We start from the raw sequence: 25941 nt of genomic DNA on the forward strand, positions 1-25941 counted from the left end.
CCATTTAATAGTGTACTTAAATTATACTAATAGTTTAGTAAATATACTGCTTGTTCATAAGAGGTGCCATTGGAGAATTACATTATATTGTCATAAAAAAAAAGAAATTGCACGCAGTTCTATTGTCAGGCCTTTTCTATGATTGTCAAATGATGTAATTAACATAACGTGTTATATAGATCCAAGTCATATAATCTTTTTTCATGAGTAATACAGGCAGGCAGTCCTTGACTTTATGACATTCGAGATACGTTTATAAATTGTCATCGTGTTTCGACTTTACAATGTCAGTTTTGACTTTAGGATGCTCGATCCGACGTTGTTCCTACGGGAAATTCGAGTTACATTTTCGACTTAAGATTCGACTTTCAAGAACCAATTGTGTCATAAGTCTGAGGACTGTCTGTGCAGCATTACATAATTGTCAAATGACCTAATCAAAGCAACTTATTTTACCGATCAGTATTACTAAGTGCCTAAGTACCATAAGAGCCTAAATTTCTTTGAATGACACTGGGACTGAGACTCTAAGTGTCTATGTAATATTAAAAATGGGACTTAAGCTCACATTAAGCACCTTTCAAAATTGTACCAAAGGTGTATTGTTAATGCAGGCCTTGCTTGCAGCCTTAGTCATGGTTTGGTATCTACTTACAATTGTTAGATATGAGAGAAATCATTTTAGCATTTTCAACATACATGTAATATGAGATGAAATATTAAAACTGATGTTAATGCAAAATTAAATTTGGAAATTTGAATATAGAAAATCAAGAAACGCAAATGTTAAGGCTTCATTGAGAACCACTTTGTGTTCAGTTTACCCACCGGCATGTACAACTGTGTTCCAGGAGTAATGGATCCATCCGGAGGGAGGGAAGGTGGTGTTTGCATCACTGTCCTCCGCTTTGTTATGCATCCATCACATGTGGGTCTTTCCTTTTTCTCTCTTCCTCTACCTGGGGGAATAATAGTGTGTGACTGATTTTGTTTTGGTTGGGTTTTATATTTTGTGGGAGGTGGATGTCTGCAGCACTATGTGTTTTTCTTGTTGATCACTCAGTAAAAGAAGTGCATTTTGTCCTTGGAATAAAAAGTGGGGAGGTTTATTGTGGTTCTTAGATCCCGTAGGAGTTGCTCCTAGAGTCTTGGGCAGGCCACAAGAAGTTCTGTCTCCCGCACAGCAAAACTTTTCCTATGCAGTAGACAACTCCAATGTGCCAGAGGAGTGAAACTGTTGTCTGGGGTCCTCACCCCAGCACTTCTGGCAGTGCTTTAGATTATTGGCCCAGGCCTTTGAATTCCTTGAAGAATAGGACCAAGATCTTGAATTTGATCTACGTATCAATGGGGAACCAGTATAGTGACCAAAGGAGAGATTTGAAGTGCTCATGGTAACTTTTGTTGCTGAGGAGAAACACTGCTGTATTAGTTGCAATTTCCTAAGGTCTGTGAGTTTCATGTCCAGGGAGATTTCATTTCTGTAGTCCAGTTATGAGGTAACAAATATGTGATACCAGAGGCCTGTTGTGCTGTTCCATCACATAATGTACACACACAATATGGTCTTTTTCCAAAATCCACCCTTTTACTGGAGGTTATCTTTATTCTGTATCTTTAAAAATGTGACATAAGTAAAAAGAACCTGAAGCAGGACTGTATTCATAATTCTCTGTAGACTCCCACCTGTAAAGTGGAAATCATACTTACAATGTCCTAACTCACAGTGCTACTGTGAGGATTAACTAATGACTGTGAAGCACTTCGTAAATTTAAAATGCTGTAGCATGGATATAATCACTGGCGCAAGTTTTCTCTGTCCCTCCACCTAGCCTCAATGAGCTCATTGACTCGTTGGTTCTGATGAGTCGAACCTTGTCTGGCTGTCTAGCATGTCAACAGAATAACTCTGCATCTCCCCACAAGGTCTCAAAGCTACACACACACACACTTACTTACAATTACATGCAAAAGTACAAAAGATATTAACCATAGTGCTTTATTCAAACTGTTTCCTTCAAATGCAGCCTACGCGCTAGTCGTCAAGGGCATTTAACTCTGTGGAAAGCTTGAAAGCATAGCAACAAGCTGGTTTTGATCTGTTGGGACACAAAGAAATGATAGATATCAGTCAAAATCCTGAATCTGAATAATTTTAAGGTGAATGTATCTCAAAATCAGTTTGACTTCATTTCAACATGCTTTGCAGAGATGGAATAAATAAGGCCAAACTAATTCTAGTTAAAATTATTGGTGAGATTGGGGGAAGGGTAGAAACAGGGCTTGTCTGGTTGCAACCATAACTGTGCAGCTACAACTATAATTTTATATTTGACTTTACAGCTGAAAGATTTTTAAACGCAGTTTTAAACATTACTAATTATGCCATTATATTTGATTTCAGGTGACTTATGAAACTGTTGGAGCTATTGAAAAAAATAAGGATTCCCTTTCACAAAGTCTCCTATTTGTAATGAAAAGTAAGTGCTTTTTTGTTGTTCGAATGTGCCACATTATGCTTTAACTTTGTAATCAGTACCATAGTTTTATAAAATATGTCATCCACAACTTAATAATTGAATGAAACGTTTCATTTTAAATACCAGAAATAATAATACTCTTACTATAGTATACATTGTATACAAGTTATTTTGAAGCCCAATCAAAACTTTAATTGAACAGGCTTTTAGCAGCTGTACATGTAAAACACATTTCTGTGACATTAAGGGTATGAATTTTGAAAAGATTTTTTATAAAGAATAATGAAAAAAACTAAGGTTTCTAAAGTTATACCAATTATAGCGGGATTTGTTTAATTATTAAAAATGACTCAAGAACTGCTACTAAAATGGCATTTTGTGGGTGTGCTTGTATTTTTCAGTAAATAGACACATACTGTGTCTAGGTGAGTAAAAGGATTCTGTAAATTTGGTTCAGTGTGCCTATCCTATAATTGTACATCTAGTAATAATTGTGTAGACATCCTTGTTTATTCATTACTGATTTATAATTAGACAGTTAAAAATTTCTTGTCATTTTATGTTTACCTTTGTATTTAAAAAAAATCCACTTTCCTCCGGGAAACTTGACAGTTTATCTTCCCGCAGATGTTATCTTTCTTTCCCTAAACCACTGCAGAGTATTTCAGCTAAAATATTATCTATTATATTTTATGCCACAGAAATAGAGGTCATCTGTTGTAATATTTGCCTTCAGAATCAACACTGCTGGTAGAATATATTGACTTCCTAGCAATTATACAGTGAAATTGGCTAAACTCTCTGATAAAGTTATTGCTGCATTTCAAAGGCAAACAGTATTGACAAAAATCTGAGCCTTTAATAATATTATGGATGAAGAAAGAAATAAAGAATTGATCTCAAATATATTCCTATTGATTATAGTTTTAGCAATATTCTAGTTCTTTGTTGTTTGAACTTATTTTGTATTATACTATTCCATGTCCTGTATGATGATCTGCTGCTATACAGTGAGTATAAGAAATGTATTTAACATACAGTATATTTCAAAGGTAAAAGAGCGCGAACATTATTCCTTTCTATCATATAGTCTCTCCTTGCATTTTCATTACTACATTAGGGATCCAGTTGAGGCAGTCCTTTTATGGGGAAAAAGGGGAAATTGGATTTGATATAAATTCTTGGAAATAGTTAATGTGAGTATATATAATTTAGAAGTCAAATATCAATAGATCCAACTCATTGAAGAGGACTAAATGTAAAATTTTCTAAAGCACCTTCTTCTTATTTTCAAAAGTGACTTAGGCACTTAGGAGCCTAAATCCCATTGACTTTCAATGAAGCTTAGGCTCCTAAGGGCAGATTTACAAAGGTATTTAACCAGCTAAAGATGCAGATAAGTGCCTAGTGGGATTTCCAGAATTGCTTAAGTGAATTAAATGCCAACTCCCATTGACTTTCAGTGAGTCTTAGGCTCGTCAGACACACACACACACACACACTCCTAAGAGCCTAAGTCTCTTCTGAAAATGGAACTTAGGCTCCCAAATCACTTTGAGGCTTTTGAAAATTTTACCCTGCGCCTAAAATAACAAACACACAGAAACAAACACAAAGACTTGTTAGCATAGACTATGTTGATTCTAATTTTGGGGGACATCTTGTTACTGCTTCTGATGATGGCACTGGACACACCCTTATTTTACTGGGGCTACTGGTCATCCCCTTGGATCCCACTATGAACAGAGAGTCGTGTTGGTCTTACTGAGTCAAGGGAGTTGTTTTAGACTCTATTGCTCCTTAGATATATGATTACTGTTATGTTAATTATAATAGTCTCTGAAACAAAAGGGAAACAGAGCCATTATCCTGTTAATTTACACAGGCTGTCACGAGTAAAGAGCAACCTCTAGAACAACTGCTTGTTATGCTAAATATTATGATTTTACTGTTACCTCATCTTTCCATTCCTCAATCGGACATCCTACTGCATGTCTGTCTGTTTCATCAACATGTTAGGTCTTGTCATAATCCTAGATTGTGAGTTCTTTTGGCAGTGGCTCCATTTTATTTATTTATTTTTTCTTTGTTTGTATCGCACGTTCAACAATAGACTCCTGATCGGGTCTCCAACGTGCTACTGTAAAGCAAATAGCACATGATAATAAATATAGGGACTCTATCACCGTAGCATCTGAAAAGAAGTATTTAAATAAATAAAATAAATAACAGCAATGAGGGAAATTAATAAGAATTAGCCGTTAGTTTTTATTTTGGTATTCTACTATATATTTACATTCCTGTATAAACTATCCTCATGTCACTTTCTAAAATCTTAAACTAGATTTCTTGCAAAGCCCCGTCTTCTTGCTCCCCACCCACACACTGTCTTAAGAATTAATAATGCAATCATTTTCTAGCCTTCCATGTTAGTTCTGCAACCTGACCTGTCATTTGTCCCATGGAAGGACAACTGAGCTTTTATTCTAAATTTTCAACCCTCAGTCAGCTCACAGATTAATTTGGTGCTTAGTTTCCATTCCAAGCAAAGCCATTACCAAGTCTACCCAGCTGGCTTCTTTTCCTTATAGGAGAAATTTTAGAATATGAATCAACTCAGCCTGTGACTAGCATAACACTCACCAGCAGACGTTCACTGAAGTTCAGTTTTCATTGTTTCTTTGTCATATTTTGTTCATGTTTTGTCATGCCGACCCCCTTTATGGAACATCCTACACTTACCTGCTAAACCAATACCCTCTTGTTTAAATCTCCCTTGAAAATTCATGTCTTCTGTGCTATCACAATAAATGAGTCAAAAATAGATAGTACTTTTATTGCTCTTATTTGGTACACATATTAAAAACCACCCTGAAGCTCTATAATATGCACATGTTTAAAATGAACAACTGTGAAATCAGGTTGCTACAACTCTCTCTTCTCTTTCCCATCCCTTATTGTTTATCACCCATCATAGTTTCTGGGTTAACTGCACCTTTGACACCTTCCTTCTCTTTGGTTTCCTCAAAGGCACACACTTAATGGTTCAGGCCCTACCTGTCACCTCTCTTGGGTAGAAATGTGTGTCTCTCTGCCTCCAGGAATTTAGGCTTACAGTCGCTCTGCTTCTCACAGTGATTTCCCCAGCAGATCTGACCAGAGTTCAGCACGTGTGGTTTGCTCTTTCTCCAGGGGTTGCGACAGTGTACTCCAGCTGCTAGCCAGTCTTCACAAAGCATACTACATTTATTCTTGGGGCAAAAGCATCACAGAGAAAACATAAAAAACAAGAAATGGTTCTACACATGGTAAAAGTTTATCAGAGGTCACCCACCTCTAACATAGGTGTCTGGTAGGAGCCCATCTTTCAAACCTCTCAATAGGTTTGCTCTTTGGATATCAAGTTTCAGATCAAGAACAAAAACAATCTTGGACAGTTCAGGTGGTTCTTTATACAGTTTAGGCCTTTAATCTCTGGCCTCCTGTAACAGGCCCTTTTTCTGGGACCAAAGCTTCAAAAGCTTGGTTTTGGCATAACTGTTGTTGATAAATTTTGCATTAAGCATCACCCAGGGATTTCCCAGGAAACCAATTAACCCAGGATCACACTTATTGTCTAAAAAGTTCATGCCTTTCTGGCACCTTTCAGTATAATAGTCTTTTCAGGATTGTCTGCTTCCCAGGTCTCACATCTGTCACAACTCCCACTTTTGTTATGTCAGATTATTTTTCTTTGTCTCAGATACAGTGTCTTCATCTGACTTTTGTGAAATGCCTAGCATACATATGGATGCTACAAAATATTGTACCATTTTTACAGCATATGTTCATTTTATGCTATTTAAGTCACATAGGTGCAAGCTACAGTAACTAAATAGGAGTCAGAATATAGCAAAACATCCAAAATAATCATCACCCAAACACTGAAGTTTAGACAGACCTGTAACACTAAATCCTAAACTTTATTTGGTGTTGCTTAGTGCCCCCACTCAGTTCAATTTAAGCATATTTTGACTTAAGTACATTTTAAAACCATCACTGATGACTGACAACCTGGACAATTGAATGCCACTGGACTTGGATCAGAATAACTAACAATGCATAAATGCAGAACTTAATAGGCTGTTCATCTGAAACAGTTTATGCATCGTCTTGTTTAATACTGTCTCCTGCTGTGTGTGTCCTGTTCCTTTCACTGTGTATGTGATTTTCTCACCTGTATCTTATCTCTGTGCATTAATTTTCTTTTTCTCCCAGCTAGTGAAAATATAGTCATCAATCAGTTGTTCCAGTCTAAACTGACACAGACAGGATCCCTTGTCCCTCCATATCATTCTCTTAAAATTAGAGGATCCAAAGCAGCCTTGCTCAATAAGAAAACATCAGTAACCTACACAAGAGGAGAAGCAAAGAAATATATGGAGCTCAGTAAGGTAGGAGTTTGGAACTTTTTTTCACCCTTGAAGGACACTAGAGCAACACCTTTCTTCATTGACTATAATGTCCAATAAAACTGGGTATTTCAGAAAGCCCCATAAATTCCAGGCAACATTCTACATTTTACTTATTGAAATAAACAGGCACACTATTCTGATTCCAAAGCAACTAAGGAAACTATACAATATTATTCTTGATTGAAGGATCTCTGAAATCTACTGTCTTCCCTGGACAATATAGCAGTGAGTTCAATATTACAGCCAATAAAATTATGTGGAACACTGGATGCTTCATCTATGTGGCTGTCATAATGAATGTAAAATAACTTAAGGGACAGTAAACTTGGAGGGAAAAATTCATCTTCCTTAATCTGTTGGTATTCATCACTTGAGAGGTTTATGGCTGACAAGCAATAATTTAATGTTCATGCATATATGTGGTATATTGGTTAAACTCTCATTCTCTGCCTGATTGTTGATACCATAAAAATTAAAGATGAACAGAACAGTAGACAATGTTAAGGTATGGTTGGAGTTGGCAGGAGAACTGTGTAGTGTAGGCCTTTGTATATATCAATATAAATTTATTGAGCTGAAATTAAAATCCCTCAGTATCGGAATTGGTCTTCACTTCCATTACCTGATTTCAGCCAAAACTAAAAACAGAAAAGGAAACCACAACAATTGGGAGGCTGTCCAGAACAATCAATTGTTCAATTGCAACAGTGTGCCTTGCAGGACAACATTTTGTCTTCCTCACTGAATCAAAATATTTTGTAAAGTTATTGCCATTTTATAATAGTGAAAATCAATGAAAACAAATTATGTTGAAGGGTTTAGTGGACCTAAGAACTTGGAGCATTACCTTTAAATAGAAGTCACATAATTGCTAAATCCAAGTTTGATGCTATCATGGAATATTATCTCTATCTAGAAAAGCAGGAAAGGTGTTCCCCAAACGGGAGCAGGTGTATCACTAGGCCTATTGAAGAAAAGGAGTACTTGTGGCACCTTAGAGACTAACCAATTTATTAGAGCATAAGCTTTCGTGAGCTACAGCTCACTTCTTCAGATGCATATCGTGGAAACTGCAGCAGGCTTTATATATACACAGAGAATATGAAACAATACCTATTCCCACCCCACTGTCCTGCTGGTAATAGCTTATCTAAAGTGATCATCAGGTGGGCCATTTCCAGCACAAATCCAGGTTTTCTCACCCTCCACCCCCCCACACAAATTCACTCTCCTGCTGGTGATAGCCCATCCAAAGTGACAACTCTTTACACAATGTGCATGACAATCAAGTTGGGCTATTTCCTGCACAAATCCAGGTTTTCTCACATCCCCCCACCCCCATACACACACAAACTCACTCTCCTGCTGGTAATAGCTCATCCAAACTGACCACTCTTCAAGTTAAAATCCAAGTTAAACCAGAACATCTGGGGGGGGGGGGTAGGAAAAAACAAGAGGAAACAGGCTACCTTGCATAATGACCCGATTGGCAACAGGGTTGTCCACAGTTATGGGACTAAACCGCTTAACAGCAATTGTCCCAATGCCTCAAGAAATCCAATCAGATAATGGTTCGCATTTTAAGAATAAACTTGTAAGGGAATGGACCCTTAACCATGGAGTCCAATGGACCTTCCACCTTCCATATCGACCTCAATCTAATGGCATGGTCGAGCGCTGGAATGGGTTGCTAAAGAATCACTTGAAGCCTACTGATGGCACATGGGGAGACAGACTGGACGAAGTGGTGCAGAGATTAAACAACAGACAGACTCCTACAGGAAGTCCAATCAGCAGGGGATTCTTCCCTACAGGGAAAGCTATCTCCCCTGCCAGAACACCACTGCACAGTTCCAAGTATGCTCCCGGAGATACTGTTGTGATTAAACACCCAGCCCTGGGAACCTTTACCTGCGTTTTGCATGCCTATAAAGAGAAAGGTGTATGGAGTGCCTTAAATGCTGATAAAAGGCTAATAACCATTACAGAGGCTTGGATCGCATCCAAGACCGGCTGACCATGTGATTTATTGCAGGAATGGTCCCATGGTTCCGAGCAACCTGCCAGCTAACCTGTCAGCAAAATGGATCATGCAGCAGACCTGTTTGATCACTAGAGACTACTATGGACTGTTGATATATTTGCCATTACTTTGAGTTGCACAGTTTTGTCTTTTGACATACAGCTGTAAAAACTCAATTCCAGCCCCAGGATTACAGAGTTTGCTATCACATCTATTTGTGGGAAGATCTATGCATGTAACGCCAATTAATACTAAGGGGAGTATTTCATATAAATGCCCCTGGAAATGAGTATGACAACAGTTTACTCCTACTCTCAGTAAAGTCAATAGTAATGTGGCCATTGACTTCAGTGGTGCTGGTTTGAACCCTAGACCCTTAAGAATGTGTTATCATACCATAATCTCCTCCTTTTTTCCAGCACATAGCCTACAGAATCTATGCAGGGAGAGTATTAATTAATTATTATTCAGAATAACTGGGCATAGGAGTTATCTGTATCAATTAATTCATTATTGTTTAGAATAACTGGGCACAGGAGTTATCTGTCTCCTTACAAACAAAATTACCCCATTTTGAAAGCCGTAACCACAACATCTTTCTTAAGTTTATCATGGGGGTGAGGGTGGTGGGCTTAGAGAGCAGAAGAGGCCATGCAGGAGAAGGGAAGAGGGAATGCTCATAAGGTTTTATTAACTGGAGAGGGGTGATTTCCTCATGTGTTTGGGAGGGCTTTGGCAGCTGTTTGAGACTTGTTTCATTACAGTAGGCAGTGGGAAGAGATGAGCTAGGAGGTGTTCATGTGTGGGAATGGATAGTCCTGGGAGATGTAATTCAGATAGGAATGGTTAGAAGTGCCCATGCCACTGACTGGTAGAAGGAAATATGGGTGGGTTGTGGTTTGGGAGGAGAGGAGAGGTAGTAGGAGGTGATATTTTTAGTTAGGTGATGTCTTTTGAGGTGTGTTAGTTGTGATTCCCATTCCCCTGCTGCTTCCCACTTCCTCTCTGCCTTAAAGCTCATTTCGGACTTAGCTCTTTCACAGGCTTAGCTAATTTCCTATGTTTCTAAACACGCCCACTCACCTGCCTATATCTGTATGCCCACAGGCAACATTTCCTCATTGATTTGGAGCAGGCTACCACAAAATGAGTTTGGGGACATCTGTGAAAGTCATGTGCTCCTTTGCAGCATTATCTGTGGTGTTGGTGAAGAGGATAGTGCACCAGTCCAGTACACAATTGGATCTGAAATCAGGTCATAATTCTGGAATGCACAGTAGGTCATGGTAGACCTGATGTCTGCTCATCCTCCTCCCAGTGGGGCTACAAACAAATTTATTCTATAGACTGAAGGCTGTGAAACTCCTACAGGTTGTGTGGCCTCCTGGCACAGAAGAGACAAATAAGGCCAAAATAGGAAGTTATTATTCATACTCTCACAACTCTCATGTACTCACATCAGTTCTTCTCCTTCTAGCCCCTTAGTAGCTTCCTGATGCAGACTTTTTTGGCCTTGCTCTACACACTGACCTTTCCCTTGCATAGATCAGCCTTACAGCAGCTTTTATGAACCGGAAGACTAAATATACAGTATTTGACTAGCTAAAGCTTTTTTTATCACTGTTGACTCTTCATTCTTACTTTTCCAGATTGTTTTGCTTCATTTAACTGTTGGTCTGCAAATAGAATCATAGAAATACAGGCTGAAATAGACCTCAAGAGGTCATCAAGTCCCCCTGCACTGAAACAGGACCAAGTAAACCTAGACCATCCATATGCAAGAAACCCCAGTGTAGGCATATTTGGGATAAATACACCATTTACAATGTTGTTGGGATTTAAAACTTTAAAATTTGTGGAAGTAGAAACATATTGTAGGTTTCTCCTTCTAACAGTAATTATGGAGATAGACACCCGCATTTTCTCTTGTAGATCTGACAGAGGTGCAAGATTTTCAAATATAAAACATTCTTGTCAAAGCCAAATTTGGTGTCTGTGAAGAGCTGAAAGGAGATTTATAGTGTATATGGAGAATTAAGACATAATTTGATACAACCCTTATTTCTGAATCCAAAGCAGAAACTGTTCAAGATTAGGATAGTTTTGATAAAACTCATCTTCTGTTCCTGCCTCCCTATTCTCCAGTAGCCCTAACCCCAGAGGGAGGAAGCAAAGCCATGGGTGTAACACAACAGACTGGGAGTTAAGCAACCAGAATTTTGTTCCTGGCTTTGCTACTGAATCAGTGAGTGAACTTGAGCTAGTCACTTAATTTGTGTGTGTGCCACAGTTTCCCTTATCTGTAAAACTGAGATGACGCCTGCATAAAATTGAGTTAATTATCCACATTTCTAAACCATTTTAAGATCTATGGATGAAAAACATTATAAAAGTGCTAAGTGTTGTTATTAAGAGATCAGGGCTCTACAGACCTCCAGTCTCTATGTGAGGATGGAGATGAATTTTTTTTTTTCAAATCTTGTTCCACTCTGTGTGAGATTTAAAACAGTAAACAGCTGCAGTGTCCAGCACAGTAATTAAGTTGTGGGGCAATGCAATTCTTCTATAAACGGGGTTTGACCTGGATGTGTTTAGATGAGTATGTACACATGCATTTTGGTACAACTGGATAGTATGGGAGTTGGCTAGAACATACCAACTCTGAGACAAAGGGAGTTATGGGCCAAGTGGACAAGAAAAATAGAAATGAAAGAGGGTCAAAGGATAAAAGATTGTCACAGATATGTATAAGTATCCATGGATGTGAATAAGTATCTTAATTTCTATATTCTTGGTGAAATATTAGGGAAAGTCTACAATTAACATGCTTCAGTGGCGCAGCTATATTGGTGCAGCTGCGCTGCTGTAGCATGTCAGTGAAGATGCTACTATGCTGACAGGAGAGCTTCTGCCATCAGCATAGTTATTCCAGCTCCACAAGAAGCATTAGCTATGTCAATGGGAGAAACCCTCCATAGCACTGTCTGCATGGGGAGTTAGGTCGGCAAAACTGTGTCGCTCAGGGGTGTGGATTTTTCACAACCCAGAGCAACATAGTCATACTGATGTAAGTTTCTAGTGTAGACCTGGCATTAGAACAGGGGTTCCCAAACTTGGTTTGCAGCTTGTTCAGGGTAAGCCCCTGGCGGGCCGCGAGACGCTTTGTTTACCTGAGCGTCTGCAGGTATGGCTGCTCGCAGCTCCCAGTGGCCGCGGTTCGCCGTTCCCAGCCAATGGGAGCTGCGGGAAGTGGTGGCCCAGCCCACGCCGTTTCCCTAGGCCACCACTTCCCGCAGCTCCCATTGGCTGGGAACGGCGAACCGCGGCCACTGGGAGCTGCGAGCAGCCATACCTGCAGACGCTCAGGTAAACAAAGTGTCTCGTGGCCCATCAGGGGCTAACCGTGAACAAGCCGCGAACAAAGTTTGGGAACCCCTGCATTAGAATCTAGTTGTCTGCCAGTTCTAATTTAGAAACCTCAACAGAAGAAACCAGCTTCTTGCGGCTCTTCTTAAGATAATTCATCTTTACAGTATTCTCTCAAAGATACAAAGTGGACACTATTAAAAGGTTTGGTTTTCCCTGTTTCTTCGTAGATATTACTGGTCCTGGTGGTACAGGAAATACCTGCTCATACTAATCATATTTTACATGATTTTAAAAAAAGAAATGTTTTAACTACATTCACCTTGCAACAGGAGAAAAAATAATCCAGACATGAATATTGGGACTTTTTCATTCATAATTTACCATTATCCCTGGGAATTGTTGATTGCATACACGCAGCCATTCAAAAACCATCTAGTGATGAAGGAGGTCTTTGCAGAAAGAAGTATTATGATATGCAATTTGTATGTTATGCTAAATCTAGAAGCTCTGATGCCATAACAAAATTTTTACTTTGCCTCATTCTGAGAAGGAATGATTTTACATATGCACACATACTCATCTTCAGTGTAACAGTACATTTACAAGCTGTCTTCAAATGGAATTTTGCACATACAATCGTACATGTCCACTTTTGAAATCAAAACTTTATTAATAGCCTTGGTTGTGCAGTTTTCTGTGGACATTTAGCTATTCTCCTGGGTATTTTTGAAAATCTAGCCTCAAGTGATTTGTTGCTATATGACATGATTCAAACACAGCTTTATATTTGCCTCTATTAGTGAACTGCCTTACCAGGGAAAATTATAATACTTTGCCTGTATTGGGAAAACAATATTCTGTGTACACTTTTTTCACCCACAGTTGTTGAAAAAGAAAGGAACTTCCACATTTCTTCAGAGACTGGAACGAGGGGGCCCACTCACTCTGGCCACACAGCTCAGGGTTAGTAAATGTTTGCTGGACAAAGATGTATAGAAGAGTTTTAAGCACAAAATGAAACTACAGATTACAAGGACAAGCAGAAATATTATTTGCCTGAGTATGCAATTTATGCATTCAGGTCAAGCTTTTTAAGAAAATTATGTGATACGCGTTTTTTTAAAAAAGGTAGATATGTCTTATGTTATACAACTCTTTCACTTCTGACAAATGACTGTTTGAGAATCTGTTGGGTTTTATTTCTCTCCACAGAAATCACTCTCAGATATTACTGGAAAGCTTCAGAACTGCACACCTCATTCTGTTCATTGTATCAAACCCAATAACTCTAAGCTGCCAGACTCTTTTGATAATTTTTACGTGTCTGCCCAGCTGCAGTATATTGGTGTCCTAGAGATGGTGAAAATCATACGGCATGGTTATCCAGTACGCCTCTCTTTCACTGACTTCTTGTCAAGGTAAATTCTTTTGAGTTTGATAAAAGCTTTTTATTACCTACAGCACAGTGCCTTCTGTCATATTGTGTAAATGTTTACACTGTTGTTTTGTTGATGAGCCTTTCAGATTTTCTTTAGAGAAAAATTACTTGAGCTGGCATAGAGCAGAGTTCTTTAAATTGAAGGAACCATGCACATGATGCATAGATAAATCTTATTTATGAACTACTGACTGATCAAATATGTAAATGATTGAACTGTAGTAGCATCACTATATAGCGTAAAACATTAGCATAGTACCTCCATGTAATTTCTGTTTTAAATTGGTTAAAAAGAGGAAATGGTCACATCACTTTCATCATCATTTTCTAGTTTGTTATTGGGGCTCTTGTGAGATCTAGTATTCATATCTCAAGTGCTGGTTTATTTTGGTGCTCAGTGTGGTTGGGGGTTACAAGTGTTTATACCGTAAATCCACATTTCATTGCTGCTATCAGGAAAAAAAGGGAATATTTGAAAAGGTGTGGCAAAGGGGAAGAAAGCAGAAATGTACCAACACTTTTGGGGCCAAGCCATCACTTTTCTTCCTCCCTTTTAGTCATTGGTTTTTGTATATTTCTGTTTCTGTTACATTTTCACAAACTTCTTTTAATACTGCAGCAAGATTAAACTGAATGTGGTCTGATCAAAAGACATACAAGAAAAGAAATTTGACATTTTTCATATGTTTAGGTAGCATATTATTTCTTACTCAGAGAAGGGAGTACATTTAAAATCATTATTTTGAAACAATTATTTTGATTACAGTAACTGCTAGTTTGAGGATACTCTGCAAGCTCACCAAATAGGAGAAAAAACAGCCCAACCCTACTCTTCTGCAGAAAGGTGCTGCCTGCTAACCTCAGTGTTACCAACCTGCTGTGCGGGATGGGGGGCACTGAGGGAGAGGGAGCCGCTACTGAGTGCATGGAGTACATGTCACAGGCCCATGCTTAATCTTCTTTGCATGCTTTGCGCTGTCCTATTGTATTTAGATTTTACTTTTTTGGAAATTGGAGGAGGAACATAAGCTCCTTAGATCAGACCTTGGTCTTCATCTACCTTGCTAAAGTGTCATGTGTATTTGTCATCATTTGCATTTGTACCAAATCACCCTTGTAATATCCTTGGTATCCATGGATAAGGCTGTGATTTAGTCACAGAGGCCATGGATTTAGTCACGGAATCCATGACTTCCAAACACCTCTGTGACTTCAGCCAGTGCTGGCTGGGAGCTGCAGGGAGCTGGGGGGTACCCCTGCAGCTCCTGATCACTGTAAATGGCAGGAGGAGCCCCACAGCTCCTGGCCACCCAGCTGCTGCTGGTGGCATGGGGGACCTGGCAGCAAAGGGAATCCCCCGACCCCTTGGGCAGCAGGGAGGACCCAGTGGCAGGGGAAATTCCCATTGCTCCCAGCCACCACAGGTGGCAAAAGGGACCCCCACCTCTGCTGGCCGCCACGGAGGGTAGGGTAAATCACCAGAGCTCCCGACCACGGCAGGTGGCAAGGGGGATCCCCACTATTCCCGACCCTGCGGGCAGCAGGGGGGACCTGGTGGGAGGGGGAATCCCTGCTGCTCCCAGCCACCCCCGGCAGCAAGAGGGACCCCTGCTGCTCCAGCCACCACAGAGGGCAGGGGGAATCCCCAGAGCTCCTGACCACAGCGGGTGGCAGGGAGGATCCCTGGAAGCTCCCAGCCACAGCTGGAAGCAGAGGGCATCTCCAGAACTCTGGGCTGCCATGGGAGGCAAAGGGGAGCCCCTCAGCTTGGAGCCACCAGCAGAGAGGGACCCTGTAGCTCCCAGCTCTGCTCTTCCCGCCTGCCCCCACCCCCCGGCTACCCATTTTGTCATGGGTATTTTTAGTAAAAGTCACGGGCAGGTCACAGGCTTCCATGTTTTTTTCATTATTGCCCATGACCTGTCCGTGACTTTTACTAAAAATATCGGTGACAAAAACTTAGCCTTATCCATGGGGAAATACTTACCTCTCCATATCTACAGGATTCTTTATTCTGGCTATTTTCCTACTTAGCATGGGACAGGTAGCTCTATGATTTTGGTCCCTCTGGGCAACAATAGTGGATTGGGGTGCAATCTGGGATGGTGTTAGACCTCTAGGACCAGCTCCAGAGCACGCTCATTCTTCTATGGAAGGTTTTTTACTGCAGTGCCATTGGATCAGAATGTTGGGAAGGCATCTAGGCCCCTGTGTGCAACTGGCCTCAACTTCGTCTGCAATGGGTTTAAAGGTGCATATATCGGATCACAAATGTGTGTTCTCCTTCATGTTGTAGGAGGTAAAAATCAACTTGTTATATCTAACTAGGGCACTCTTAATCCAAAATAAATATCTATATACACTTGAGGCTTGCACTTAAATAACTAAAGTTGTGAATTACAACCAATGTAGCTATTGGTTCCAGTTTCTGTGCAGAGAAGCCCAGTATGTCTGCAGCTTTTAAGGAACCAGGCTGAGAATTTGGGGGAAAAGCCTTCTGTTCTACATTGGGGTACAGTGTAAGCATCCTATGTAAAAGAAGGATAATGAGCTGGAAGAGGCCTTGAGAAATGCTGGAGATTTGTTGGTTGCCACCCTACAAAGCCACAGTAACTAGGTTGTAATGATTGGTAGATAGGCCTAAAAGCAAACATTTTAACTGGACACGTCAAACTCAAGAAGATCTGTCATTCTCAGAGGCCAAAGGAATGAGAAATTAACACATCCCCTACCTTCACTCTTAAAGAGTGCATGCAGTGACTCTTTGATTGGCTGAGTTGTAATGCATACAGTTGTGTGTTCAGCAGCAATTGTTACCAAATGGAGGGATTCTCCTTCCTCCAAGGCTGAATCTGATATCTCTACAGTGCTCCCAGCCTTTGCCAGTCCAAGGAGCAAAGGATAATTGTAGTAGATCTCAAAGAACTTTACAAAAAAAGTAATTGAGGGAAGGGTCCCAACTTGATGGTATATCACACTGTTGCTTAGACCACTTATTCAGCCCCATTTTAGGGGGACTATTTTTTATGTTTTATTTAATTTTGTTTTGTTAGTCTCTAGTAATATAACCTGGGTGATATGTCCAGGATAAATAATTGGTCAAATGGTAAGTTTAAAAAGTGAATGCTTTTCTAGGGGCAAATAAATTGGTTGATTGAATGAAGTAGTGGCCTTTGTGGAAAAGGAATGGTGTAACAGGACAAACGGGTATCATATTAGCAAGAAGGTACTGTTCAATTTTTCTGGGCTGCATTTAGGTTAATTTGTTTTATTGTTTATTAACTACAAATAAATATAAGTAGTCTCCAATGTATGTGATGAGTCGTTTTGTAATTTTTTTTTTTGGCTGAAGAAAGGACATTGTTAAGGAAAGGTTGCTCTACACAAGAACACTGCTTCCTGAGCAATGATACTTCAGTCATTAGCTGTAATACTATTATTTTTTTTGGCTTAATCACTTCAGCTTCTGGAATATAGAATTAAAAGTTACCTGTTAATAAACTAGTGAATCACCAAGGACCACTGACCTGGACAGAAATCTTCTGGAAGTTCTGGTTAAGTGGAAGTAGTGCCAGTTACTGCCAATGAATATGTAATAAAAATGTGAATGAATAAGGTCAGATACTATTAAATGCTGTGAAAACAGCACAGGTATAATTGTCAAATGATAAATATGATTACTGTGGGATTTGCCAACTCTTGCTGCAGTAGTTCTGCTGAACGTGCCTGAAGTGTTGGCTCAGTTTCTAAAGCGTATCAAGCAGCATGCAGTAAAAAAAATATGTGCCTACAATTTATTTAAAACTTTTGAAAAACTATATCCACATCTTCTGCTTTAACCTCTTAAGAATTTGCACATCTTGGGCTAGATTTTGAAATCCTAGCCTCCCTTTTTATGCCTGCACAGTCAATGTCATACAGACATCAAAGTACCTGATTTGTAAGCAAAAATCTGCTATGCAGAAGAAATCTATAATCTTTTCACTAATGTATTTTTCTGCTGGAAAGAAAACAAACAGCAACAGAAGTGAAAAAGAGACTGTGTTCACACAGCCCTCCTAAATCACTGTACTTTCTAGTTTTTGCATTAACAATCACATTGTACCATACAGCCTACGGACAGATGATGTCCAACCAGACTTTCACTCGGAACTGAGTAACAGACTTGATGTTTGCTGGTCTCCTATGCAACTGCAGAACATACATAATATCCAAGAACCACTAGAGTAGAATCACAGGACAAAAAGCTTTGAGGCACTGAAAGAGTCCAGTCATGTTAGCAGCACTCCCTAGGCCCAAACCTCTCTGTATCAATTAATGAAATGGAAGCTGGCTGAGCTTCATGTCATTCACCTCACTTGGTGCTCAAGGAAAACCTGTAAAAGCCATTTGGGGTATAAATGTTTTAAAATAGTGATGATGTTCAAGGACCTATCCAAAGTAATGAGCCAACCTTATGTTTCTTTCTCACTGAGGCAGAAGGATACAGCTGTTAAAGTACGTTCAGCTAGGATGAGGCAGTAACATGCTCCTGTTTTCTCGTTAATTATTTGAAACCAGTTTATTATGGCCCCATTTTTCTCAAATTATTTTCTAAAATGACATTTTGCAGCTTGGATTAGAAACTAACAAAATTAAAGCTAAAAGGGAACCTCCCTTCCCCAGGTACAAATTTTATGTGGCACTTTTGTAGCCTAATACAAGCCTGGGTGAGCTCCCCCTTGTGGACGTTTGCCAGGCTTTGTACTGGACATGAATTGTTCTTGACAAATCCATGTTGACTGCTACTTATCACATTACCTTCTAGCTGCTTACAAACTGATGGTTTGTTGTTTGTTCCATTATCTTTCTGGGTGCCAAAGTTAAGAAATCCCTGCCTCTGCTTCTTCACTTCTCCAAGAGGCCTTTGGGATTTGGTCAGTGTCTTTTCACAGTTCCAGGACTCAGTTCTCCTCTTCCTCCTACCCATTCTTGACTATTTCTGCTTCTGATCTCTTTACTCCAAAATAGCCTCTGAGACAGTCTCCCTTCTATAAATTGCAATCCCCTTTTTCAAGAGACTACCCTCAGGTGATCTTAGTTGGGAAGAATGGATTCTTCGAATAGTGTCCCTAGGGGTGCTTCACTTCACATGTGCTGTGTGCCTTTGATGGGAGATATTCATTAGCAGTGTCCATTTAGCCCACGCCTGCACTGCTGGTATCCTCATGCCCCACAACAATGCTACATCAGGCTGTGTGAGTGAATGCCCTCAGTTCCTTCTCAACCACCTTGGCCTGAGGTGGAGCTTAGCATGCCCACATTGTAGCTTGGCTGCTTGCTGACTTAGATCTAACTTCGTTTATTTTAGATTAGCTAGTTAGTTAGTAGTAGTAGTTAGTTAGCTACTGGTTATTTGAGAAACTGTTTTATTTCTTTTGGGGAAATCCTCTCTGTGAGGGGCATGGCTGGTTCACCAGGGTTTAAATGTTGCCTCTTGTGTAAAGAGGCTATCCTAGTCAGCGACGGACACTCTATGTGCATTTGCTGATCAGGAAGTTGCATGTCTCACAGAAGTAACTTCTAATTAGCCCTCAAATCCAGGGCACAGAAGAACTGGGAAATCAAGCTACAACTGTTAAAGATGGAGTGCTCCCTTCACCCTGCTTCAGAGTCAGGTCAGAAGAACGCCCCCGTATATCCGTCTCCAAGGTTATCCAGCACCTCTTCAAGCTTGGCGCAACATTCTCCTACAAAGGAGATTTCCTCTAAAAGAAAAGACTTCGTCAGAGACTACCTCTAAAGATCCTAAGAAGAGGCATTCTAACTACCCTCTTAAAAAATCCACCTCAAAAAGGCCTTGCTCTCCAGCAAGGTCAGGGGCATCAGAGATTTCATTCTCAAGCTCAGTACTGTAGAGGCAAAGGGCTCCTCTGGTACCAACAAGTCATGAAAATCCCATAGCTCCTCTAAGAGTAAGCATAGCACTGAGAAGACTCCAGTACCAGCTTGCAGAGATGGTCAGAGCAAACATAAAAAATCAGTACTGTCAGACTTAACCGTTTTCCCAGTACTCCACTGAGCTCTTTGGTATCGTCTAAGACTAGCCTTCAGCTATGTCAGCACTGTCTGAGAAGCACTCAAAATCCACAGTACTGTCCTGTAGGGACAAACGTACTGGGCCATTAGTACCACGACTCAACTCCACTCAGGACCGCAAGACTTTAGGTACCTAAAGAACTTATCAATGGCGGCTGAACCACAGTCTCCATTGCTTGCAGGTACCAATTCTCTCAGTAATGAGAATCACTTGGTCTCCAGACACTTATACATTCCTGGTACCGTCACCTCCCCTTTCAGTTGGAACTTCCCCATTAGAGACAAAAAGAGGACAATGATGAAGACCTACCTTCACTATTATCAATATCTGTCCAGTATTCTTCTGTGTACCCATGCAGAAACCCCTTGTCTCAAAGAGACATGGAATATGTGTGGGAACCTCATCAGTCTTGGTGGGAGCAAATCTGGATGCCACCCCTCCCCCATATGGTCCTCAATAGCCATATTGGGATTCATGGGCAGCATATTGCTGACAGTTCTCCAGGGCCCCGCTCCTCTCCCATTGGGATGACAAGGACATTCAAGTTTCTCCTCTTCAGCAACAGGAGGAAATGTTCAAGGATCAGGAAGCTAAGGCAGACAAAGAAGTTACCCCTCAAACAACAATCTTTTCCTTATCACCAGATGAGGTGGTAATGCCTCCTCCTCCATCTATGGCTGATGATTTTTGGCAGTTTCAAGACCTCATTAAATGGGTGGCAGACTCCCTACAGATACCTCTTGAGGAGATTAAAGAATCTCAACATAAACTGTTGGATATTCTTCACTCTGTGACACCTCCAGAGTTGCCCTTCCTATCAGTGAGGCTGTGCTGGAACCTGCAAAAAACATCTGGCAAACCCTGGCTGCAGTAACATCGACAAGTAAGAGAGCTGATAAAAAGTATTATGTCCCACCAAGGACTTGGAGTTCCTACTTTCTCACCCTCCACACAACTCTCTGTTGGAAGATGCAGTGAACAAATGGAGCAAACAATAGTGGTATAAGTCCACCCTGTATGATTAGAGACTAGAAGTCCACTCTGTATGACAGAGATGTTCTGGGGAGAAACTCTTACTTATCGATCACTCTACAATTCCTCATTGCAAATTACCCAGTGCTGATGGCCAAATAAAACTTTACAAATTATGCAGAATTTGTTTCCCTTTATTCAACACCTTCCTCCAGACCAAATGGAACAATTTCAGGGTACTACTACTGAAGGGCAGTTCCTGGCCAGAATATCTCTTCTGGAGGCTCTCAGTGCTGCACATACCTGCACAGGACATCCTGGTTTTCCAGAATATGGTAGAGGATCTCCTGTTTGATGGACTGAAATTGTTTGCAGAGAATACCATGATGGCTTGCACTTTTGTGAACATGTGAGATTATGCCTTTGCTGGTTCTAGGGATGGTTCAGATCAGTTTACTCGCCAAACAGGCACGACCTAGACAAACAGGTGTCAGTTCCTTAACAGGGAAAACGCTCTCTCTAGACTGTTGAAAGGCTCATCACAATGTAGGAGAGGGTGTTCCCTTCCTCCAGCCAATACCAATGATAACAGTTGTGAGGAAAACTTGCAGCCAGCCCAGTGCTGTTCACTTAGTTGCCATGACTACTACTGACCGACTCCAGCCCTGCATCCACCTCCTGACCCCCAGACTCTCGGACTGACTCCAACCTGGCTCCAACCCTTGGCCTGCATCTGGACTCTGACTACAATATTGATCTGGTTTATCTTCAGATTTGGATAACCCTGCTTCAACTGTGGCCCACATCTGGACTCTGATTGTGACACTGTTTAGGCTTGCCTATGAATTCTGACTCAGTTCTGAGCCAAGGTCTGTTCCCAGACCCCAGTTTTAGCACAGCCCCCAATTTGTTTCTGACCCTCTGTCTGGCTTCAACCACCTCTCCAATCACTGGGCCTGATTGCCTGGAACCAGAGCCTAACAACTATATCCATGGATGAATCTCTGTTAGGATGAAGGGTACACCTCAGTGCTCTCATGGTACAGGGCAGGTGGTCACCCCAAGAAACCATCCTCCATATGAACCTGTTTGAGCACAGAGAGGTCTGAAATGCCTCTCCAATTTCCTGCCTTTCATCAGACACAGGTCTATCAAAGTCATGAGAGACAACGTGCCCTGTATATTTTATATCAATTGGCAGGGGAGGAGCAAGATCCCTCTCCCTCTGAGCTGAAGCAATTATGGTATGGAACTGGTGCATAAAACATTGCATAGGAATCTCAGCAATATATCTCCCAGGCAGGTAAAATGTCACAGACAATGCTCTCAGCAGGTGTTTTTCCCCAAGACTACAAATCGGAGTTGGATTCTCATGTTCTTCTCAACATATTTCAGACTTGGGGGTTTCCGGAAGTGGATCTCTCCACCCCACCTATGAACAAAAAAGGCCATCTATTCTGTTCAAGGGGGGATCTAGGTCACAATTCCTTGGGGGATGCCTTCCTCCTCACTTGGATGAAGATGCTGTTTTATGTGTTTTCCCCCAGCACCTTTCATTCTCAGAATGGTAAACAAAATCAGACAGGATAAGTCCAGAGTTATCCTAATAGCCCTGACATGTTCGAGGCAGATGTGGTTTCCTTACCTGCTTCACCTAGTTCTTTGTCCAGCGATGAATCTTCCAATCACTCCTCAGCTCCTCTCCCAAAATGATAGTCATCCCAATCTGAGCATTCTCTATCTCAAAGCATGGCTCCTTGATGGTTCATGGGGTTAGAGTCAACCTGTTCTGCAAAGATTCAACAGATATTACTAAATAGTAGGAAAGATTCTACCAGAAATACCTTCAAAAGTGGAGAAGATATAGTCACTGGCTGGAGTTTCAGAAAGCTGTTTATTTAAAAAAATAAAACCTATTCAAGAGGAGTTAACACTTTGATTATTTCATTCTTAAGGACAATTTTAAAAGATGACAAAACTAATTAGTTATTATTGCAAATATTGTGATGAGGATAAAATGTCAGAATAATAGGTTCTTGTGGTAATCATGGCAATAGGTACAGGGGAATACATACAATGACTATTTTAATTACAGTGTGATGTTTTTAATCTGACTGCAGTTTTGAAGTTCCCTGTAGAAGTCATACTTCACTGAACTTAAAATCTGCAGTTTTGTTCAGATTCATCTCCAGCCCTCACCGCTGTGGCATCTGATCACCTTCCAGAAGAGCACTCAGGGATCTGACTGTTAGTCTCTCATACACAGTTCTTTCTTTTTTCCTCTCTCCTTTTCCTCAGAAGGAAATTATGGGGGTATTTTTTTTAAAATATATTGGATGTGCAAAAAGTGGAGAAGTTAGCTTTGTGTTAGCAGGAAATGTTGATCTAAATATACCCCAAACTTTCTATGAAGAAAGGAAACTGCAGAACAGTCTGCAGACGCTAATGAACAGGTTAGGCAGGACATTAGTAAGAATTATGTAGTAAATACACTTACAAAGTGACAGGTGATCAGATTGGCTGGCCTATTTTAGCCCTAGTGTATGATGTTAAAAAATAATTCTGATCATAGACTAGTGCCTTGATGTATACTAAGATGCCATTAATCCTTATGAGAGAAATTGACATTGCTCCATTCACGAAGATGAAGCAATGCAAAGTTAGGCCAAATCTAGATTTGGTCTATTATGTAATATGGTGTCACAGATTTAGAAACTGAATTGGTGTTTCTCATTTGTGTTGATATTAGATTCATTTTTGTTTGACAAAATAAAATAAGCATTCTTCTCTTGAAATATAGCTTTCATATACATTTTTCCATGAGATCAGTGTTGAGTCAGCAGAAAAGATAGAGCAAGTCAAAAACGTTGAAACAGTCATTTTGATGACACTGCAAATACAAATTAGAAATGTGACAAAGACAAATTTACCTCGACTATGGATGCCTTGTGCAAAGCTAAATCTGAGCGAGTCTGGAAGTGAGAGTATTTCTTTGTAAGTAGACAAGGAAGTTTCAGGAAGCAACAAACTCTACCAAAATGCCTTCCTTAGTGAAAAGGGAAAACAATTTAAAATTGGGAGGTCTCACAGAGAAGGTGCACATTGTCAATTATAGTCATGGGCTCATCAGGTACCAATGTACATTAAAGAGAAAAAAAATCTCATACAGAGCAAACTGAGAAATAGAATAGAAAGGTGAAAATCTCTAGCACCCTGGACAGATCCAATGAAAGGCTACATTTATTTGACTTTGGCACAGTACTTGCATTAGTATGGCCCCAATCCTCAGATTCACCAAAACTGTGCTTCTCGCAGGACTTGAGCTGGGGACAAAGTTGGCTGTATGACATCTTTGTGCTTCCCCACCCAATCTGTGTGGCACCAGGAAGCAGTTTGACTCTGGCATAATTCTGAGCAATCTTTAAATTATTCTGAATTATCAGTGGCTTGTTAGAGCCCTCTGACTATTACCCAGACAGGAATTTCCACAACTGAGTACACTCTGTTTTTCCTGATACATCCCCTACACTAGGATGTGAGATGGGAAGTGGTGATGGGTTTACACCACTCAGATATTTGGTCAGGCCAGGGGAAATCCCTAAGTGCACCCCTTTGTGCCAATGGAGCAATGTCAAGAGGCAGTAGCAGAGGTTGGGTTCTGGTCCTGTAACTCCTGTGAGCACACTTAAAAAGTCAGTTAAACATATAATGCTTCTGAGATTAAAATAACCTCAGGATCTGGTTTTATCCAGTGTGAGGGTCTTTAAATTAGCTGTCTCCCACATTCTCTCTTACTCCTGTATAACCCCCAAAATTAAATAAATACAGTAACTAGGTGTTTGCAACCCAAATTAATATTTTCCCCAAAGGCCTGAATATGGGCTCTTATTTTGTCTGTTTTGGTTTCATTATAAATATTTTTCAGATCTCCAATTACAATGCTTGCAGGGAAGAAAGGAATTGATGTGTGATGAGGGAGGTTCACATGTGTAAACAGTATAATCAGAAGTCTATCATGTCATCAGATTACAGTAAAGCTATGTCTACACTACAATGTTAAATCAAGTTAAGTTACGTTGATGTACAGCTACCGGTGCAATTAAACCGCAGTTGCATGTCCACACTCTGCTCCTTGTGTTGGCAGAGTGTGTCCACAGTAGCAGCTCTTGCATTGACACACAGAGCAGTGCATCATGGGTAGCTATCCCACTGTGCAGCTGGCCACACGGTGTTTTGGGAAGGTTTTGCAGTGCCTCATGGGGAGCAGGTTCAGCGTCACATGATGTATGTTTCTCATTCCTATCATGCCATGGGCATCCTAATAGGTTTCCAGCCGCTTTTCAACTGCCCTGGTAACCTGTGAGTCAGTCACCTGTGTTAGAAAGCATAGAGCCTTCACTGCTCTTCAGTATTGTGCTGTGCGTTATGAACACAAGGCTATAAGAGGAACTCAATGGAGGGGCTATTCACCACCAACCTGACCCTAGCCCCGTCCTTGTAGAAGCTTCATGTCTATGGCTCTGCACCAGAGGCCACTGCCTTCTGCTATGCCTGTCTCAGCTCTTTGAGTTTTACATGGCACTGCTGCATGTCCCTATCATAGCCCTTCCCCTCCATGCCCCGAGCAAGTTCATGGGGCTGAGGGAGAGCCATGCCTCCCAAGATGCAGGAGATCCACCACCTCTCATGTACTCCAGGTAGAAGCATCTTTGCTGTGTGGAGCCAGCATGCTCAGCTGCACAATTGCTACGTGAGTTCTCCACACCAAGCAAATAAGAAGAGCAAGTTCAGTAGTTCCTGGGGCTTCAACAGAGGAGGGGCGTTCATCAGTGTTCCTGGCTGCAAGACAGCGGCATTCAAAATGGTGACCAGAGGAATCATGGTGGGCACTGTGGGATACCTCCTGGGGGCCACTTAGGTCGATGTAAGCAATGCAGTGTTTACACTGACACTGCGTCACTCATACTAAATCGCCCTAAGCTCTACACCTCTTATTTAGGTGGTATTATTATGTTGGCTTACTAGGCGAGTTAAAGTGACAGTGTGTACACCCCCATAGTTAGGTCGATGTTATCTGCCTTATGTTGGCAAATCTATGTAACATAGACATGGTCTAAGTAAACGTT

The 25941-nt window shown here is 40.8% G+C and overlaps 1 protein-coding gene across 8 annotated transcripts in view; it reads left to right on the plus strand.

Annotated features, from left to right (window-relative positions):
• Positions 1-25941, plus strand: part of MYO16 (myosin XVI) — a 607668-nt gene that overhangs the window by 473491 nt on the left and 108236 nt on the right. For all 8 annotated transcript variants that reach the window (XM_073349543.1, XM_073349573.1, XM_073349563.1 and 5 more), the window contains 4 exons: positions 2405-2480; positions 6738-6913; positions 13209-13289; positions 13539-13744. In XM_073349543.1, the coding sequence (XP_073205644.1) occupies positions 2405-2480; positions 6738-6913; positions 13209-13289; positions 13539-13744 (539 nt within the window). The remainder of the gene's footprint in view (positions 1-2404; positions 2481-6737; positions 6914-13208; positions 13290-13538; positions 13745-25941) is intronic.

The sequence above is a fragment of the Lepidochelys kempii genome, chromosome 1 (genome assembly GCF_965140265.1).
Source record: "Lepidochelys kempii isolate rLepKem1 chromosome 1, rLepKem1.hap2, whole genome shotgun sequence".
In the NCBI taxonomy this organism is placed as follows: domain Eukaryota; kingdom Metazoa; phylum Chordata; order Testudines; family Cheloniidae; genus Lepidochelys; species Lepidochelys kempii.